Raw genomic sequence first — 14,536 nt, 5'->3', positions numbered from 1 at the left:
TGACCAGCGTTGTCCAATCAGAATTACAGATTTTTGTTCAGAATAATCACACACCTTATTGCCCTTTACACTAACAGATTTGTTAATATAATGGCAGAAATGGTAATATCCTTTAAAAATTTTAGAGATTCAGAGAACAGAACAGTAATTTAGAATGAGCTTGAGGAATTGCTTCTAACAGGCCACTTTAGAAACACATAATTCACATTATTAATTTTGCAAATGTTTTATTTATTTTTCAATGAACCAAAAAAAAAATGGGGGAATAAAAAAAACAAAAACAAAAAAACACTGGAATCGGCCAATGTAATACATATAACACTAAATGAAATGTAACAATCGAATCACGTTAACAAAAGTACATTGCATTTACACATACAATAGATAACAGAGATAGTTTTAAAGTAAAAAAAAAACATACAAAAATACTGACCGTCTACAGAACCGATGAGTTTGCCGGTACAAATATGAGTTAATATATTCAGAATGATTTTTCTAAAATTTGGATTAGCTGCTGTGAAAATGAAGTACATCAAACAGCTTAGATACCCCAAATTGTTATAAATTCATTTCAGTTTCTTTTAAGAAATACATACAAAAAAAAAAATACAGCAGTTCACAATCCGTAAAGTCAGTATAAAAAATTACTGCCTTGAAAATGCAATTAGAAATACAAGACAAAAAGCTGCTTTTCATTAAAGGCCTAGAGATGTTTTTAGTAAAGATGCCATATCTAGAGGAATGGATCCCTCATCCCCTGAAGAGAAAGAAAAGATAAGAATTAACACCATGAATGTTTAGTAGCAAACAAACCAATCTGACTGTTGTCTCATGACTTGGAACCCCAGTGATAGTACTGAACCCATTATACTCTTTAGTGTTTGACAATTTAAAACATGAGACAAACTCAGAGTGAACCGGTCGTAGGCTACATACGCACGTCAGATGATGCTCATTTGATAATCGCCATCAGGGCTGATATCGGACAAGAATCTGGTGTGTGTACAGCACTCATCGGTCATGGATCCATCCTGGATCCACGAAAGATCGTAAAGAAAGTGAAGGGGGGAGAGCGCAGCAGGGTGCAGCTGTGTCGTCCCCCAAACCCATATGGGGATTAATGTGTTCAGTCCAACAGACAGTGTGACAATGCTGTCCTGTACACTGCTGGGTTAGGACCAAACAAGGCCCTAGGCAGGTTAACAACGCGTTCATTTAAATGAGAATACTCTTCATTTGCATCAAACAAGATGACCTTCCCTTTATTTAATGTCTTTTGTTGCAAAGCTTTATGGATGAAATGCTAAAAATTGTACACTAAATGCAGCATATTGCACTGTTAATCACCATGAAAGGGCTAGATGTAATTGTGGAGGTTCTACCTGTTGATTGGTTAATTCATGGCTTTACAATCCTATTGTTTCACCAAATTTGGAGTGTCCATCTGTAACCTAAGCTTTATTTTGGGAGACTGAAAGCATCCTAATTTAAAGACATTTATATCATAGCATTAAACTGATGTTTCTGTTTATAAAGCCTTGCTTTCTATTCTTTGTTTATATTTTCACCTATTATGTTTTGTTGTATTTGATAGTCTGTAAAATCTCTTATAAAAAAAAACAAAAAAAACAAAAGTGGAGTAACTTTTGTTTTGGGCCATTTTGGAGCTCATTCCACACAGTTGGTAAACCAACAGACATTACAATACACAGATAATAAATTTAGTGGACACTACATGTAGGTGAAGACTTTCCCACCACACTAGTTATAGGTCACAGACAATCCGTTCAGCTTCACTAAACACAAAAGTGTGCAGTGTACCAATTAACATTCATTCTCTTACAAAGGCACCACACACACACACACACACACACACACACACAAACACACACACACACTCTTTTTCATTTTGTATCCATGAGACATACCTGTATCCATGGTCGTCATATCTTGTTCCAGTCTTAACTTCTGTTGGCTGATTTTTAACATGGACTCCTCAATGGTCCCTTTGCCAATTAACTTGATAACATTCACTTCCCTTAAGAGGAAAAGAATAAAGTTTATTTTACATTATTATTATTCTACCAAATAATTTGACAATCAAAGTATATCAGTATAAGGAACATGCAAAGATAGTAGTCCTTTTACTGCATATACCAAGGGTACAAAACACGTATTTTAAATGATTGTTTTACCATTAAACATACAACTTTGTAAAAATATACAAGAATGTAATTTATTAAAATATTTCCCTGCTAGAAAAGATAAAGGATGTGCTCATAAAAATACTGTTCTATGTGAATTAAACAAAAACAAGCATGTTCATTCTGTGAATTGCCAAGAGAATGCAGGAATGCCTTTAATTTAAGAAAAGACGATGGAGTTGTTAAACTAAAGGTGCTTCATAACTGGGTTCACTTAGCAAACAGAATTGGTTAAGTTGAAACATTTAGCTTATTCATTAAGCCAAATAAACTATACTTTGCAGAAAGATAAACCACTCAGCTAAGTAAACAGCCAAACTCTTTAGTAAATAAACAAAAGTTATAATTTAGACCAATTTTGTAGCCTGCAGCACATTAGCATTATGGACCTAAGTTTTATGTGGTCATATAATAATAGAGCCTTGTAGCTATATGCAAATTTTCCTACAAAGAGATGTGTGTCTTCATAATTAATGTTACAAATATAGCACGAACAAGTGAACTCAAATGCACCCATCTGTGATGTAAACCAGAGAAAATACGCAGACTGTAAAAATAAATAGCTAATTGGCATTCATAAAGCAAACTACTGTTATGCAAAATGCAGGTCCTTTTTCTTTTTTGTTTTATGCACATGCACACTGATAATTAGTATTATTAAGTGAAATAAAATCATTGACATGACAAAAGCTGAGGATATCAGTCATCTTAAGAAATCATATTACAAAAGTATTACATTAAGTCATATTACAAAAGCACAAGATTACTCAAACCACAATAGCTACTATGATTTCATTCTGCTGTCTTTCCTTCATAACGGTTAAAATATTGCCAAATTTCTTACTGGACGTGGCAGCTTTAAGCATAAGGTATACAATGTTTACACACTGTACTGTTGTTATACTGTTCAAAATGCTAATAGGAATTATTGAAAAGAAAAGTATAAGGTATACTTTACACTTATTGCCAGGATTAAAAGCTTGCATGAAGAGTTAACTTTTGATATGCTGACTATGATTATATTGGAACAGACTTGTGTAAACATATCACTTAAACCATGAATGCAGAATTGTTCTTCAGCCATACAATTACTTTGAATCTAGAATAAAATGGGTGTACTAACTGCTGCAGTCAAGGAGGCGATGAACTGAATAAAAAACAATGTCAACAACTAAAGAAAAAAAAATTTACACTGACATATCTAAATGAAATTTAGGCCTTGTAGCAATGGGGTCAAACCCCTCACAAGTTAAGCAGAGAATTAATGCACATCATTTCAGCTCCAGTGAGTTAATGGTGCCCATCTGAGAAAAAAAATACTCTTCATTTGTTCTAGAAATGATTGTTAATGAGACAATTGTCAATCGTCCTACAGTAACATTTTTCTCCCTGTCATGTTTCTAGGAAATTGGAAATCTTCTCCAGGACGACGGGCAGTACAATGAAGCTTACTAGAGATACTGATCCTAAGTCACTCTGAACAAATCTAAGAAAAAAAGTTTTACACTTGTTATCACAAAACCGAAACTTTACTTGGTTTGGCCCACTCTATGGCAGCGATCTTCAGCTTGCTTGTCATTGTAAGGATTACAGTCTATATCATGAAGGATTACAACATTGGCTGAGGTCAGATTTATTCCAAGTCCACCTGCTTTAGTAGATAGAAGGAATATAAATATGTCCATGTCACTATTAAATTCATCTATAAGATGTATCCTACAGGGAAAAAAAAGGGAAAAAAAGTATTTAAGAATAATGAAAGCACATACACACAATGAAATGCAAATTGTCTATCCATCCAAAGTATACTGGAAACAATATTTTCTCCCAAATGAACCATACTAAAAATGGTCATACCCTTTGTAACTCTTATGACTACAAATCTTTCCCTAGTATACTAGTTAAGTATCCCCTGTGGAATAAATACAATTCAGTCTACTTATTTTGCAAGCAATCATGCACATTTCGTTCCAATGGTATTATGTTTACTAGGAGGCAGAACAGAGATGGGCAGATCCAACGAGGCAGGCAGCCAATGCACCTACCACACATCTGGCGGAAACGTATTTATTGAAAGTATTTTGCCATCAATAATGACAGTTCCTAAATTGTGCGTAACGTTTTCCATTCCTAAAGAGGTGGAATAATTCCCAGAGTAAATTTTTCAGCAAACTTTACAATACCATTTTTTCAGTGGATTAATACAAGGACAGGTATATATTATCTGTAAATACTCATAGCAGACCTTAGCAAGCAGTTAGTGTTAACAGGTGCTGTGATGATCTCTCAAAACCCAAAAGGTTGCACTGGTATACCAACCTGTCCGATATCTGAGTTTTGCCATCTAGTCGAAGATAACGATGCTGATGGTGCTGCAGAAACACTTCTAATATATCTAACATCATAGTAAACTGGCTAAAAAGCACAACTCTGTCACCCTGAGAAAAAAAATGAGAAAAGAAAAATTATATGGTTTACTTGGTGCGGTTTACTATAAACAAAAATGCTCAAAAACAAGTTTTTCTTTCTTGATTTAAAGGAAATAGCCTCTTGGAAAAGTAAAATAATCAATTGTTATATATATACACAATGGTAGCATAGAAAGTGGCATTTAGTTAGTGATGCTGCTGAGAATAGTTTGTTCAGCAGGTAGTCTATATTTATTTCTGTAAACATATAGCATAGCATATAGAATATACATACATCTATAGGTATGTTTAAAAGTTTGTTTATTTTATGGTAGTGGAACCACAGGACAACCATTTTGATTTCAGTGATGCTTTCCCCCTGCGCTTCTTTTTTTGTATTGTATTATGTATGTAGGAATAAGTTTTGTATGTATGTATGTATGTGAAGGAATAAAGTTTTTTTAATTATAGAAACTTTCCTCCTGAAGTGGACGAGATCCCTTAAATGTGTTGAATTTGGTTTTGAGTGGCGTTTTATTAAATTCCTCCTCTCCTCCATGTTGGTGTTACCCAAGGGTGAGTCCTTGGACCGGTACTCTTTTCTCTGTACACCTCCTCTCTCGATAGTCTCATCCTCCTTTGGTTTACAGTACCATCTGTATGCAGATGACACTCAAATCTATCTGTCCACTCCTGACCTGTCTCCCTCGGTCCTGGATAAGGTTTCATGCTGCCTGTCCGTTTACTTTAGTTATGGATAAGGTCTCATGCTGCCTGTCAACCATATCATCATGGATGTCTGACCAATTCCTGAAACTCAACCTGGATAAAACAGAACCCATCATCATCCCCCCTTCAAATTCCAAATCTCCCCCTGACATATTTCCAACTGTTAATAACACTGATAATAACGGCCCTCCCCTCAGGCACATTGTCTTGGTGTCACCTTTGACTCTTCCCTCTCATTTACCCCCCATATTCAGAACATTTCCAGGTCCTGTCACTTTCACCTACGCAACATCTCCAAAATCCGCCCCTACCTGTCCCCAGAGACCACCAAACTCCTTGTACAGACTCTTGTCAGGACTACTGTAACCTCCTCCTCTCTGGTATTCCACTAACCCGACTCTACTCTCGAATTTATTATGAACGCTGCAGCCATCCTTCCCAACGCTCCTGTTCTGTTGCATCTCTTTGCAGTTCAATACAACGGCTTCCATTTCACTTTAGAATCAAATTCAAGCTCTAGTGCTTTGCCTTCAAATCCCTCCACAGTTCTTGTCCCACTTACATTTCTGACCTGGTAAAAAAACAAATAGCTGCTCTCTCCGCTTCTCCAATGATCTACAACTGACTTCCTAACTTATAACCTCATCACACGCACTGCTACAGGACTTTTCTAGAGCTCCCCCATTCTCTGAAATGGTCTTACTCGTCTTATTCGGCTTGCTCCTACTTTCTGCTTTTTTAAAAGAGCACTCAAAACCCATTTTTTCAAACTTGCCTACTCATCTTCTTCTGTCTTTTGAAACCGTTGTGTGTTACTTCTACTACTACTCCTATTGTGTGTTACTTCCCCCACCTCCTAGATTGTAGGCTCTTCAGGGCAGGGTCCTCTCCTCCTGTGTCACTGTCTGTATCTGTCTGTCATTTAACGTACAGCCCTGCGTAATACGTCGGCGCTATATAAATCCTGTTTATTAATAATATTAATAATAATGTGTTACAAATTTTAGAGTATTGTTTTTTTCTATACAAGCCTAGTAAACTATAGTTATTATAAGTCATTTTTTTCTTGTATGTAAAGTATTGCCTTAAAAGTCCCACATTTTGTGTAGAGAAATAAATATGTGATGTATATAGGAATGTGGCATATATATTTGCAGTAATTTTTACAGGCTTACATAAGCACAAAGCAATATGTATCTATAAAACACTTTTAGATTTGTACACCAAAAATACCTTTTTCTTAAGATCAGAAAGCAGTTGTTCCAGTATCTCAAATTTCCCAGAATCTATTAGCAGCTGCTTTTCAAGTTTATATGAGGATAGGCTTGAGAATTCACCGCAAAGTCTGTGCAGTTCAAAATCTGTCATCACTTCCATATCTTCAAAGATAAGATCAGGATTGGCTTCACAATGTGTAGGTTCCTTGAAAGAAAAATTAAGGATAATAAAAAATGCATAGGTAATTACACCTATTACTTTAAATTAAATGCATAATCAACATATTGAAATAATAAACAGTTCTAGAACAATGACATTGCATAATGTGATGAAAGGAAACATTTGTAGACCCGTTGCATCTCCATTTTAATATACCCTTTTCTTAAAGTGAAAACTTAACCACTGTAAACTTTAACCAAGCAGAATATTGTGTTTATGAAGAAGCAAATTCATACATGTTTAAAATGACTAATCCGATCATGCAATTTACTTACATGTCTACCAGGCCAATAAAAGAAAATACGGTGACAAGATAATCCAATATGTAAGATATTCCACATGTAAGCAAAAACTACTGATACAGCAAAGCCTAGTATATATTTTCTAAAACCATTATGTAAATGAACCCCACAAGGGACAAATTGTTGGCAAATAGCTGAAGTACTAGAGCATGCAGAGATATATTCACATTTACTGGCCAATTAGGTTCTGCGGTTTAACTGCTTAAAACAAATATCAGCCAATCACATGGCAGCAACTCAATACATTCAGGCATGTACACATTATCAGAACGAGCAGCTGAAGTTCAAACAAAGGTGATTTAATTCACTTTGAACACAGCATGGTTGTTGCCAATTAATCTGCTCTGTATATTTCACAAATTGGTCATCTGCAGGTTTTACAGAGGATGGTCTGAAAAAATTTAAATATTTAGTAAGCAGCGGTTCTCCAGGGGAAAACTGTGTGGATGCCGGAGGTCAGAGGAGAATGGCCAAACTGGTTCAAGCCGATATAAAGGCAATGGTATGCCAAATAACCACTCATTACGCACAAAACATGCAGAAGAGAATATTTGAATGCACAATACGGTTACCTTTGTAGTAAATTATAGCAGCAGGAGACCACACCAAGTGCCATTCCTGCCACTTAAGAATAGGCAGCTAAATCTACAATTTGTACAGGCTCACAAAGAAAAATGGAAAAATGTTGCCTTTTCTTGAGTCTCATTTTCTACATTTAGATTGTCCAGTCAGAGACTGGCGTGAACTTGAAGTTGGCGTGAAGGATGGATCCTATTTTCAACACTTAAGGCTGGTGAAGGTATAATGGTGTGGGGATATTTTCTTGGAACGCTTTGGGCCCCTTAGTTTGATTTTACTTTTCATCAGAAAATGAGATGGCCCACTCCACTCCTTGTGGGCATTGTTGCAATGTTATACACTGCCACACTGAATGGTTCTAGAATAATATTAGACTTAGGGAAAAATGAATCTATGTGTCACATATGTGAATTATACTGTCCAGTATCAATTTGCAAAAACTTGGTACCAAACAGAATCCAGCTACAAAAGACATCTCCTTGTAGTTTGTAGATTGCTTATAGCACCCATGTGTGTATTCTGTTTTTACATTCACTGCTATAATTTATTTTAAAGCCTTGAAAGTGTCCCAATCACAATATACTGGTTTCACTATTTTTTCTAATTATGATTTTTTCACTCCCTTCTAGTGTCATAGAACTGAACTGAAGGGCATTAAAACTCATTGCTGCAGGTACAGCAGAATTACAAAACTCAGCAACTGGGCAAAGTTCAAATGGAAACCAAAGGACCAAAGTCTGTAGAAAGAAGAAACCAGATAGCAATCAATACATAAGACTACAGCTGCGTACACACTTGCAATTTTTGTCGTTGGAAAGGATCTTTCACGATCCTTTCCAACGACAAGGGAGTGCACGATGCATGAACGGTGCTGTACATACAGCACCGTTCATGCTCTATGGAGAGGGGAGGGGGAGAGCGACGGAGCGGCACCCTGCTGCGCGCTCTCCCCTTCCCTTTCATTAGGATCGGCTGTCGTCCATCGTCCGTGGATCCGCCAGGTCGGTCGTCCGGACGATGGACGACACCGACTGTACACACGGCAGATTTTCGCCCGATAATTGGCCGATAAAAATCTGACGTGTGTACGTAGCTTAACACTCTATTAATGACCACACAATATAATAAGTACTTTGCTTCACTACCACACAATTGCTTTTTACTTTGCTCAGTCATATATGCCAGGACTCAATCACCCATTAAATGATAAACAAAAAAGTGATGCAATTGGAAGCATTTGCTTCCAGTGGTTTTCAGGTTAAAATGAGACTGGAATGGCACACAATTACTGGGAGAATAATTTAGACTAAATTAGGGGATGTGGCTTGGGGTGAATAAGGTGCAAACAAATATCAAGCCTGCTGTTTAACCTGGGAGCTGAATTATTCACTGCCCGACAGTCTCTGATTATCATAAAAAGTATGGTATTCCGTTATTATTGCTCCTAGGATGTCCTGTAAGTCAGTACAAACCCGGATCAATCATAGAAGAAACTTACAAACACAAAAACAAAAACTTTTCTGTGCTCACCCAAACAATGTGCAAAGGCACAATATAAAGTTCATAAATTTGAAAGGTAAACCTCAACCTTTGGCTGAACACTTCATTTTTTGAGTCATTTTTTTAAATTATATTTTGAATTACTTCCAGAAAGAGGGAGTAGAGCTGTGATCCTCTAATGGTTAAAAGGCACTAATATATAAATACTTAAATACATGTAAAGTAAAGCAAAGTAAAGAAATAAACACTTTTTTGCTTTTTGACTTGACAGAAAAATAGATTGTATTTCATTTGTAGGAGGTGCATCTCTAAACTACATTGAAGAATACAGAAGAATTGTCATCCCCATGAGGAGTAGACTGGTGCATACCATGATATAGGATTCTGTTGTGAAAATTTTAACTTTGCACTGAAGTATTCTGTGAATTTTAGGTATTTCCTTTGATACATTTTGAATTATATCCTAGATTGTAAGCTCTTCAGGGCATGGTCCTCTCCCCCTTTCTGTGTCACTGTGTGTATTTGTCTGTCATTTGCAAACCCATATTTAATGTACAGCTTTGCGTGATATGTTGGCGCTATTTAAATCCTGTATAATATTAATATTAATAATTCAGAGGCATCCATTTAGGACAGAGGTACGCAAACTCCGGCCTTTAGGCCGGATACGGCCTAGCCAGTATTCCAGTCTGGCCTAATGCCTCCATAGTTATTTATTGTTGGATCCGGCCTAATTGAATTGTCTCATTATCACAAGTTCACAAGATATTATCGCGTTCCCGCACAGTAACCCCAATTACCATGCCTAAAAAGCAGAAGCAACGCGCAGCTACCAGTATCCGAAAGGTTGACTTCAAACGTCGTGTCCTCAACACAGAATGGACTGACAAATTATTCTTCGTCCAACGCAGCAACAAAGCCCTGTGTTTAGTGTGCAACGAGACCAACAGCACTTTAAAGTGGTCAAATCTCAAAGGGCATTTCGATGCCAAGCACACATACAGAGACTACACCGCGTATGAGCAGAAGACTGAGGTTGCTCGCTTGCAGTCACTGTTGGGAAAAAAAACCTTTCCTTGGAATCCTTGTTTCTTCTGGCCTAGTGTGCCTTCTTGACCTCCTAAAATAGCCTAGTAGTGTAAAAAGTTTGCCTGATATAGGATAAGGTCAAACCATGGCTATCAAACATTTTATTTTCCTGCAGAAGACCCAATCTATCAACACATGCTTTGCTGCCATCCAGTGGGCTTTAGGTAGTACTTCTATGTAATGTGTTTTATTCATGCCTTTGGTTTCTAATTGGGTACTAAGTGAAGTCCATGGACAGCAGGCATATATAAATATCATCAAAAACACTCCCTGGGATAAAATTGTACCACTGAGGGAGAACAAGCACACCAGATGTGTGCTCATGTGAAACATGTGACAGTAAAATGAAATAACTATAGACAGGATTTGATGGGATACCCGCAGGTAGCTTTTGACATCAGTTCAAGCTGTTTTTGCATTCCCAGTCTATACATCCATACAATACCTTATTCCAATAACATTATGCTAGCCTTGTTGAGATTGCACAGAATATCCATATGATTTATACTAATTAACAAAGGCACATGGAAAATTATTGCTGTTTTATACCCTAAATGAATACTGTCAATAGAGTATGACCAGTGGTAGCAAAACCACAGGTAATAATAAAATTGCGGACGGGTAAAATGATATTAATTATTCCACTTACTAAATGCAACAGGATACAGACTCACAAAATTACTACTGAAATAAATCTGCACCTCCGGAAGCCATCTCAATAAAACTCCTTTACAAATCAGAATGTCTGACGAGGATTTGACAGTATAACAGTTATTGCAAACATGGTGGAGGATTCACCAATGGTATTAATGGCCATCTCATGGAGGGTCTTTAAGTTTCAATGTTTGCACAGGATAATGCCTACCGTGGCCACAGAATATAAAGCTTCTTGAACAAATATGCTTTTTTTCATGATGACACAGTCATCCTATTGTAACTTGGTGACATAAAGGTTACACGCTTTATTCAGTAAAGTACTAGATCAGGGGTGCCCAACACGTGGATTGCGATCTACCAGTAGATCACAAAGGGAACACGAGTAGATCGCAGAGCCCTGCTTTTTTAAAATAAACTACACACCGCACATGAGTTGTTAAGTCCAAATACCGTTGTTGGTAAATCATTTTGACTTGGTCATTTTAAAAGTAGCTTGCAAGCAAAAAAAGTGTGGGCACCCCTGTACTGGATGGACTAAATTTGGGGCCAGGTTACCTGGGATAACACATCTCGGGTAAAACTAGGAATGATTTTCCTGCAAGAAACCTGCAGATTTTTCTGCTGGTTAATATTAACTTCTGTTCTTGGGCTGGTTTTACTGGGAATCCACAAAAGCAGGGTAGGGCGGTTTCCCAATTCTGGGTCCCACATTTTCCCGAGAGCTATTTAGCAAACTCTGTGCTGAGCAGCAGCTGGCTGTAGGTTACAACGGCTGTCTTGTTGCTGCAAAAGAAAAGAATTTTTTTAATGCTAGCTAGGAGGTTATATATTCTGTTTATGCACTGTACTCTTTTGCAGATTCCAACCTACGAGGGGTAATTGGTTGTTTCATTTTGCCATCTTTCCAAATAAAAAATGGCAGGAGCCCTAAAGCGAAGTTGATGTGTGGAGTTGTCTCTGTGGCATCATTATCATTTGACACTAATTCCCACATTATAGGAAGTAGACTATCACTTTTCATCTCTAAAAAAAATTGAAGAATTGAAATGAGAATGATTTTATGGGGAACTCAACTTCAGTTCAAGGCTTGACATAGGAAGAAATAAACCTGTTTAAAGGGTAACTTTATACATTACAACTGTAATATACAAGTTTAATGTTTCATTCAGATAGAGTTTGCATACCTTTAGCATCAGTTTGGACATACTTCTCAACTTGTCTGCAGTATAGTACTGTCTGTGTAGTAAAGGATGATTGGCCATTTTCCTTAAGTGCATCATTACATTGCATAGTTCCGTATTTTTTTCTGCAGTAAAGAGAATGGAGACCAATCAAGTAGTGCAGTATTTTCTGGAAAATCACTACAGCAAATCGGCACCAGAAATTCAAATATGCAAAACAAATAAATGAAAGACAGAGGCTTGAGGGACTGTTCAATATAAAATTTGACAGGTGTACTTTTTTTTCACAGACACATACTAAGTGTGGCAGGGAAGTCCTTTATATATTTTTAATATCTGCTTTTTGGTCCTGTCGAGTCCAGGAGGGGGGTCATTTTACAGGGACGGTCTCCTGGGATAAACTAGGAAAACAATTACTTCCTCACACTAAGCTATGAAAAGTACCCGCTACATACATTACCTGTGCCCTCAATTGATCGCTTTAGTTTATTCATGAGATCCTCATACAACTGCTGCTGCTTCTTAGACATTGAGCAAAATTTAATATGATCTTTTTTAGGAGGTAGTTGTTTGAGGACCTGGAAGACAAAGTAGTATGTTAAAAATACCATTAATAAGCAGAATACTACGATGACACATTCCGCCTACAGTATGTCTGCATGTGATATATATATTGATAACAAACCATACCTCACTTTTAACTCTTCTGAGAATGAATGGTTTCATGATTCGTTTAGCATGAGCTATTCTTTCTTTTTCAAAAGTGCTTTGTTCATCAGTAGATTTCTTAAAAAAAAAAAAAAATGAATATTAACGAGGACACTACTATATTAGAAAACACCTAGAATACCTTTTATTAGCCCTGATAATTAAGAGAACACGGCTCAGCACTACACACATACAGGAGTTTGATTTGACATGTGTGATCAGGTGGTCATCACAGTCTGTTGACAAAACAAAAACAGCCTTCTAAACACTGAAGCCCCAGAAGCAGAACTACACTTAAAATTATTTCTATGACTTTCTAAGTCCACATCCTGGAGTGCCAGAGAGATAGGGAGCTTCATTTTGTGAAGTATTTATACTTATACCGTTACACCTTAGCCAACTGAGCATTTACCTAACTCATGCAGTGCAGGGGAATCCTACTTAATAGGTAAACATAACAGCAGCCCAGAATGGGGTTTTGAAGTGTTAGTGTAAGGGTAAGGATAAACAAATTTACCCTTAAACCTCCCTGTCTAGCTCCTTTACTTTATCCTTGTAGTAAGAAACAGCTTTTAATACTAGCCCCGCAACATTAATACTAGGCTTTTAAAATTCCTGCATGCAATGGAAGATTCTAGGAGGTGTGGAGTGGGAAAGATAGGTGCAGGGAGTTCTGTAGTCTAGCAGGTACGACTGACATCTGTTGGGAATTCAGTGCAGGAAAATTGGATTTCTGTTAGTTGATCGGGTAAGATTTTATACTTTACAAATGCTGTAGAGAAAAATATGTAAAGGCAATGAGTGATGTACCAAGTATGTTTTATTTTCATTTAGAACTAGGAAACAATTTAATAAAATGTTACAGTCCACTGACTTGGTATTACAGACTGCATTTACTACAGGTATATGTAGGCTTTATTCATATACAATCGTGGATGTTTCTGTAGCAGGTGATTCAAATGAAATTGAATAAAGTACAGTTTCCCACATGGAGCTTCCAGTATTTTCACATGAATGCTTTGTAACAAAAATACTAAGATCATATTTGTAAGATTCCAAAGCTAGCCTTCCAGCATCAAAGTGGGTATTTTGACAATTACCGCTTTAGACGAGAACATTCTTTTGATTTCACTAGTGCTGCTGCTAAACATATGTGGCATGACGAAATTCAAGAGGGACATCAGCTCCAGCAGGTTATTCTGAACTGGAGTTCCAGTTAGTAGGAGACGGTGCTTGGCCTGTAAGTACAAAATTAAAAAAAGGATTTGTTTCATTCCACGGACATAAAATTAAGCAGGGCAAGCAAAAGCACATCAAAAAGGGTATATCTTCACTTGCACCTCTCTGTCAAAAAGCAGAGTACTACAAAAAAGCAAGTAGCAGGTCTTGGGCAAAAGAAAACTGGATAATTTTATAAATAAAAAAAAAATGTTCTGGAATGTATAATTATGTGATTTAGTGGTAAGCAATAAAACAAATCTCTGCACATTATGTCTGAAGGACACTTACATTTAAAGTCATAAGGTGCTGATAGCGAATGGCACTCATGTTCTTCAGCATGTGTCCTTCATCAAACACTGCAAAATTTAGCTTCAACCGCCGGAACAAACTGCGATCCTCGGAGCTGCTAATTGCACAGTTGTATCTGCCATGTGTATGAAAAATGATAAGCAATATAAAAGATCTCAAAGGGGATCATGCAAGGAAGTCATAAACATTTGTTTTTACAATAAAAAGAAAGA

General features: G+C 36.9%; 1 protein-coding gene across 1 annotated transcript in view; it reads right to left on the bottom strand.

The window, feature by feature from the left end:
* Positions 1 to 207: 207 nt before the first annotated feature.
* The window catches only part of SMARCAD1 (SNF2 related chromatin remodeling ATPase with DExD box 1), a 59,092-nt gene continuing 44,763 nt past the window's right edge, over positions 208 to 14,536 (bottom strand). Inside the window, exons 15-24 of the mRNA XM_072405569.1 lie at positions 14,304 to 14,439; positions 13,895 to 14,032; positions 12,777 to 12,872; positions 12,547 to 12,664; positions 12,090 to 12,211; positions 6,575 to 6,763; positions 4,524 to 4,642; positions 3,738 to 3,920; positions 1,929 to 2,038; positions 208 to 757 (exon numbers count right to left, since the gene is read on the bottom strand). Of these exons, the coding sequence (XP_072261670.1) occupies positions 696 to 757; positions 1,929 to 2,038; positions 3,738 to 3,920; positions 4,524 to 4,642; positions 6,575 to 6,763; positions 12,090 to 12,211; positions 12,547 to 12,664; positions 12,777 to 12,872; positions 13,895 to 14,032; positions 14,304 to 14,439 (1,273 nt within the window). The 3' untranslated portion in view covers positions 208 to 695. The remainder of the gene's footprint in view (positions 758 to 1,928; positions 2,039 to 3,737; positions 3,921 to 4,523; positions 4,643 to 6,574; positions 6,764 to 12,089; positions 12,212 to 12,546; positions 12,665 to 12,776; positions 12,873 to 13,894; positions 14,033 to 14,303; positions 14,440 to 14,536) is intronic.

Source organism: Pyxicephalus adspersus, chromosome 3 (genome assembly GCF_032062135.1).
Source record: "Pyxicephalus adspersus chromosome 3, UCB_Pads_2.0, whole genome shotgun sequence".
In the NCBI taxonomy this organism is placed as follows: Eukaryota; Metazoa; Chordata; class Amphibia; order Anura; family Pyxicephalidae; genus Pyxicephalus; species Pyxicephalus adspersus.
This window is presented reverse-complemented; position numbering and strand designations above follow the sequence as displayed.